Raw genomic sequence first — 6,603 nt, 5'->3', positions numbered from 1 at the left:
CACTGCCCCTGTACCTCTGACTTGTACCCCAGTATGAATAAATAAATAAATCTTAAAAAAAATACCATTAGTAGGGGGGTTATTTAGATAATAATAAGTGTAAAATTCATATATGCAAGAAAATTTTAGGCTGTTATTAGCTCTGACCCTCCAAAGTTGCTGATATTCTTGTGTTTTTGATCTCCACAAACGGTGACTGAGGGTCAAGCTAATAATCTGATAGATGTAGATCTTTGTAAAGTCTAATGTGGAAAGATATTAAATAGGAAAAGAATCAAAATATGCTATGATGTGTTGACCATTTTTATAGAGGCATAGCTGTGTATGTTATGGATATTTGAGTACACATAGATGCTTCTGGAACCATCTGTCGGACATCATCATCTCATCCAGGGGGACCTGTGTGTCGGGCAGGGAAAGGTTTTTTCTTTCTTTGTAGCTCTCTGCCTGTTATATGTGCACATTATTTTTAAAGTTTATAAAACCTAATTTTGGGCTTTTCGTCTGATGACTGTTCCTTGTGGAAAATTTTAAGTACAGAGAAGTCAGAAAGACCCACACTCCTAGACATGGACTCCTTTGATGACGGGTGTAGGCATCTTGGTGTACCACCAGATCTGTTGAAAACAGCACCAGGCTCTCCCCTGCTGCTCTCCCTCAGCTCTGCTGCCTGCCCCGTGGAGGCCGTGGCCCGGTCAGCACCTAGGGGGCCATGTGGCCTGGGGGAGACACTGAGCTGCTGGCGGGGTGTGAGGAGCACAGCCTCACGTGCCCCCTGTGTGTAGGTGCGGAGCGGGGCCTGGTGGTGCGGCCCTCGCTGGAGAGCCTGCTGGCGGCCAGCAGCCACATGCTGAAGGAGGTACTGGACAGCCCCTTTGTGGACCCGCTCAAGAACCTGCGGCTTCCACGGGAGCTGAACCCCAATAAGAAGTACAGTTGGATGCAGAAGAAGGAGGAGCGGGTGAGGTGTTCTGAGCCCATTTTTCCAGCTTCTGGCCTGTGGGGTGAGGTGGTAGTGCGGTTGCTGTCCAGAGGCGCCTTCAGAGTTGGATATGGCTGGCTTTGGAGTTTGAAGGGTTCGACGCGCATCCAGCTTCTGCCACCAACTTGCTGGGTGGTCCTGGGCAAGTGGTTTCCCCACCCCGAGCCTCAGTTTATCCAGTTGATGATGTGTCAGGAGTGGGCAGTGTGTGCCCTGGGCTGTGTGCCCTCACTGCCTGTGTGCCTTGGACACGCAGTGTGAGCTGAGTCTCTGTCCACAGCAGTAGATGAGAATATCACGTGCCGAGGTGGCCTTGACACAGCCCTGCAAGTCGGGTCTTTGCTCTGCCCAGGGTGACAGAGTGGGTGGCAGAAGTGCTGGGCGAGCTCTTCACTGTGAAGCCTCGCCATCCTCACCGGCGGGTCGGTGCCCAGCGGGGTGGGAGCTAGTGGGCGCTGCATCCTCATGCTCCTGTCCCCACAGATGTACGCCATGAAGTCCTCCTTGGAGAACATGGATGCCATGGAGCTGGACTTCCGGATGAGGCTGGCAGAGGTCCAGCGGCAGTACAAGGAGAAGCAGCGGGAGCTGGTGAAGCTGCAGAGGCGCCGCGATTCCGAGTGAGTGTGCACCTGGGGCCGACGGCGGGCGCCGTGGTCGCGGCAGGCGGTGCCCTCGCGGGCTCTCGTAGGCATTGGTGCTCCGTAGGTCGGCTGTGGCAGGCCGTCGTAGGTGTGTGTGGACCCGAGTGACGTGTGCGCACCGTGTGTCCTTTCTCTGCGCCCTCCCCCACCCCCCAGGTTCACAGCCAAGCGTGTGATTCTTTTTAAGGGACAGGCGCGAGGAACCCCATAGAAGCTTGGCACGCAGAGGCCCTGGCAGGCCGAGGAAACGGACCCACGCCCTGAGCGCCCTGTCGCCCCCCCGCAAGAGAGGGAAGAGCCGCAACAGTAGCGGAAAGTAAGGCTGGCCCCTCGGTGGGTCGGGAACTGACACAGAGCTTGGAGGGAGGAGCACGGGCCCAGGTGGCGCCCGTGACTGGGTGCTGGGGACTCGAGTCCCTCGGGCTCTGACCTGCCTGGCTCGGCAGCTCTCGGGTCTAGTGCAGCGGCTGGGCGAGGAGGGTGAGCGAGGCGAGCGGCAGAGCCAGCACACCCCAGTCAGAGGTGCCATGCCGTCACCACCCTCCTGCCATGCCCGCCTTCCCCAGCTAGGGACTAACTCCTGCTCCTCTCCACGTGCTCTTCCCTGTGGAGTGGCCCGCTAGCTGCCAGCCCCTCTGGGGTGGGCTCTGACCTTGCTGCTGCTTCTGTGCTGGACAGTGTCATTCCCGTCTCCTGGACTGACCTGTGGGCCATGGTGCCTGAGCCTGGTCACTGGAGCCACCAACTTCAAGTGCTTTGAGACAGCTCCTGGGGGCAGCAGGCATCACGTGTTGACACCTCTGGGAGTTTGCTGGAATGCTGGCTGGAATGAGCTTTGCCTCCTGGCTGGGAGTGGAGAGGAGAGGTGCTGTGGCTTTCCCTGGGTGTCAGGGAGGGTACCAGCTGCATGAGGTCTGTCAGAAGGGGCTGGAGTATCCTCAGCTTGGCGCGGCGGGGCAGGTGAATGCCAGGACAGGCGGTGGGTCAGCCATAGACCTCAGGGGAAGACGTCTCGCAGGTCCCCACGTCTTGCTTTTACAAACTTCCTTGGATGTTACTGACTGAGGAGAGGAGGGAGAGAGAACAAACTACCCTGCTAGCAGGCACTGGAGGGCTGGGAAGCACCTCCAGGGGAAGAGAGCAGAGTCTGAGGCCACCAGCATGAAGGTCCTCGCTCAGGAGTGCGCCCTGGTGGTGGTCGTACTTCTTGCATCCGGTCTCAGTTCAGCACACTGTGATCTTGTACCAGGTGTTAGCTTTCTTGAGCCTGTTTCCTCATCTACCAAAAAAAAAAAGTCAAAACCAAACCGAGTACATATATCACTGTGTGTAGTAAGCAGAAAATGAAAATTAGCTGCTTTTGTTACTACTTAATGAGGGTTTAGTTTAAAGCAGGCAGGCGAAGCTTTTGAACTGGGACCACTGCCTGCCTGTACTCCAGAGAGCACAGGAGACCAGCCAGTGACTCCTGCACATAAGCTCTGGATCAGAGTCACCCCTGCAGTCCTGGTGGGTGTCCTTGGCATTTGTTATCCTTGTTCTTGGCATGCTTTGGTACAGCGGTGTGACCATGCAGAGTTGGCGTGTGTGAGTGTATGTGTGAAGGAGCACAAGAGAGCAAGAGGCCAGCAGAGAAGACTGACTTGGAATTTGTCTTTTTACATTAAACTCTCATTTTGCTTCAATTATAAATATCCCAGAATTCCAACACGAGGTCTCACAGGATCTGTGGCCCCAGGCTCGTCACTGACATCACATCACTGTGCTTCAGCATCCAGCGCCCAGACTTCTAGGGCCATGAGGGTGGACCCCCAGCCCTTGGGGGTTACTCGACTAGGGTGCTCACCTGTGGTGCATCTGGGTTTCAGGCTGAGCAGCAAGCCCCTGCTGACGTCGGATGACTACGAGCTGGGAGGAGGGATGAGGAAGAGACACAAGGGGTCTGAGGAGGAGCATGACGCCCTCGCTGGAACTGGCAAAGCTAGAGGGAGGAACCAGCCCTGGGAGGAGCACGAGACATCCGCGGACTTCATGAGCCAGGTCAGTACCCCAGGTGTGCTGCATCTCGGGGTGCAGGGTTTGGGGGCATGTCAGAGTTCACATGCCCTTTGTGGGGACCCTACTGCTACACAGGAACCATAGAAATGACTGCTCAATGCCAGAGTGGCTCTTCTCCAGTTATGCAGAGGGGAAATTAGACCCCCCGGGTCAGGAACTTAATCCAAGTAGCACAGCTGCAGGCTGAACTGAGACTGAAAGTTTACATCCCCTGTGTGAGTTTCGTGACCCTCTGCTGAAGCCAGTCAGACACACTGCAAGTTCTTAACCAAATAATGCAATTACTGTTGTTTAACAGTATAATTATTTAATGAGCAGCTCCACCATTCTGTAGTTCTAAGAAACAAGGCTTAATGTCATTGTAATTTCCTCTGTGAACTCTCTAGGGGTAAAGGGGTACAGCCAACTCCTTGATTTTTCTTATTTCTGTAGAGCATTGAAATCATCCACTTAAACCCTTATCGCTAAATACTAACGTATTCGTCTCCCCTCCTATAAAGTCCTGTGCAGTGGGGCTGCTTTGGTTGCTTGCCATCGGAGGGAAGTTCCCACTCAGGAAGCAGGGAAGAGCCAGTTTGCAGATCAGGATCCTTCATACTCTCAAACTATGAAGGCTCCTCTTGTTTAAATCAGTCCATTCCAACTCTTTCTCTGTATGTTACCTGATTAGAGAAAACAGGGATAAAATGTTCAAATGAAGCAGCAATAGCTTTGAAGACGCACATTTCCCTTCAACAGATGACAAGTGATGACAGCTGTACAGGCAGGAGTTTAATCTGTGACATCTCTAATCTTTGTGCTCCGGGCATTCAGCGTAACGTGAGGCTTTTTTCTTGGTAGCTTTGGCCAGGTTAAGCTGGCGAGCCTGAAGGGCCGTCTTCAGCTGCTTTCGGTAGTTGAGATCAGCCTTGGTAGTTGCCATCTGGGTTTGTCATGTTGGTGTCCCTCCTGCCCCCTTCGCCCAGGGGACTTGTGTTTGCCGGCAGCACTACTCACTCACAGCTCTTCCCTGGAGGCACCAAGAGCGCCTGGGAGAGCCAGAGTGGAAAGCCCATCGCTACTGCGAAGTGTAACCGTAGCAGCAGCTATTTAGTAAGGGCTTCATGTGCCTCCTCTCAGTGGATGGCCAGAAAAACGGGGTGACATTCACGCGCTAATTATCCCCATTTCACAGTAGAAGAACAGAGGCTGGGGGGCTGAGCAGCAGCCAGGTGCCCCCGCCGCAGGAGGACTGGAGTCCCGGCTTGTCCCTTTTGCCAGATGTCTTAACTGTCACTTCCCCATGCTCTCTCCAGCTCAAGATTAAGAAGAAAAAGATGGCCAGTGACCAGGAGCAGTTGGCAAGCAAGCTGGACAAGGCCCTCTCCCTCACAAAGCAGGACAAGCTGAAGTCACCTTTCAAATTCTCGGACACTTCTGTGGGGAAATCAAAAGCCAGCGGGGGCTGCGGCAGGTACTTGACGCCCTACGACAGCCTGCTGGGCAAGGACAGGAAGGCGCTGGCCAAAGGCCTCAGCTTGTCTCTGAAAGCCTCCAGAGAAGGTAAACACAAAAGGGCCGCCAAGGTCAGGAAGATGGAGGTGGGCTTCAAGGCCAGAGGCCAGCCCAAGCCGGCCCACTCCCCGTTCGCCTCGGAAGTGAGCAGCTACTCCTACAGTAAGTAGCGGACGCTGAGCCGCCGCCGGTAGCCTCTCCCCTCTCCCCCACCGCCGCTGCCTCGTGTCCCGGACGCTCGAAGGCCTCTCGTGTCTGCTTGAACTCCCGCCGGAAGTTGGGCGGTCTGGAGCGGAAGTGCGTGAGGTGGGCGGGCGTTGAGCTGCAGCGGCGCCTGTGATTGGTGGCCGCCGCAGTGGCGGGCATTTGGAGAGGTTGTCGGCCTCCTGGGCCCGTCGCCCGCTGGTTTGCTGGGCGGGCGTGTGGCGGAGGGAGGCCTGGGGCCGCTGAGGCCGCGGCCGCCAGCGCGACTGAGCGCCTCGGAGATGGCCGGGCTGCCTGGCCCTCAGGCGGCTTCCGTCCTCCGGCTGAGCCATCGTAAACCGTGCGCGCACGTGTGTGGCGGGGCGGCTGCGCGGCGCTGCGCGGGCTGTCGGGTGTTAACCTCGCTCTTCGGGACGCCCCTCCACGTGGTGCCCGGGTTTGGTCCCGAAGACAGAGCGAGCCCCAGGCTGCCTGAGGCCCAGGCGTTGAGCCGGGGAGCCAGGGAGCTGACAGCCTCGGCCGCCCAAACCTGCCTGTTGCTGTGCCGCGCCTGCGCCCCAGAAGTGTGCCAACCCATGGACCGAGGACTGGGGTTTGGTTCACCCATTGGGCCGCCCCTTGGAGCTGCCCCTGGGCTCAGGGCTGAGGTTCCTGAGGCGGGCAGCCTCGGGCCCCCCCGCAGCGCCCCGGCGCTGTGCCAGCCGCTGGCTGGGAGGTAACTCAGTAGGTCTCTACCTGACGCCCAGGGCGGCTGCTAGGTGCGCGGCCACCGGCCACCGTGCCCGCAGGCCGGGAGGGGCTTCTTGCAAGGCGCCTGGCACCTGTCGGCTGGGTCGGTGCCCTAGTGCCCGGCCCCGGCCAGTGGGCGGCTTTCTCATTGGTGACTGCCTGGTTCTGTGTGACCTCGCCCTTTGATAGGCTCCGTCGTGTCCGCTGGGGGAGTTTGAGCGTCGTGTGAGGAGAATGGACATGTAGTGTGTGATCGCGTGTATTCTGAAGGGAGGAAAATAAGTGTTTCCGGATTTGCGGTTTCCCTGTTACCCCTGCCTGTGGGCTCTAGTGAGCTCAAGCTCATGAGGGTAAAGAGCTTGGATCTGGCACCTGGCATGAAATTACACTGTTACTATTTTTTAAACGTGTTTCGGTTGCCCTGGACTAGTGGGTTTCTGGGGCTGATGCTCAGATGGACTTGAGGCGAGCAGCTCCTTCGTGCCTTACCTG

The 6,603-nt window shown here is 56.8% G+C and overlaps 1 protein-coding gene across 1 annotated transcript in view; it reads left to right on the top strand.

Annotated features, from left to right (window-relative positions):
• TNRC18 (trinucleotide repeat containing 18) overlaps positions 1 to 6,603 on the top strand; it is a 76,179-nt gene that overhangs the window by 39,156 nt on the left and 30,420 nt on the right. Inside the window, exons 12-16 of the mRNA XM_012731632.1 lie at positions 786 to 961; positions 1,466 to 1,602; positions 1,814 to 1,942; positions 3,495 to 3,666; positions 4,980 to 5,340. Coding sequence (XP_012587086.1) covers positions 786 to 961; positions 1,466 to 1,602; positions 1,814 to 1,942; positions 3,495 to 3,666; positions 4,980 to 5,340 — 975 coding nt within the window. The remainder of the gene's footprint in view (positions 1 to 785; positions 962 to 1,465; positions 1,603 to 1,813; positions 1,943 to 3,494; positions 3,667 to 4,979; positions 5,341 to 6,603) is intronic.

Source organism: Condylura cristata, unplaced genomic scaffold (assembly GCF_000260355.1).
Source record: "Condylura cristata isolate star-nosed mole 26May11 unplaced genomic scaffold, ConCri1.0 scaffold00032, whole genome shotgun sequence".
Lineage (NCBI taxonomy): Eukaryota > Metazoa > Chordata > Mammalia > Eulipotyphla > Talpidae > Condylura > Condylura cristata.
This window is presented reverse-complemented; position numbering and strand designations above follow the sequence as displayed.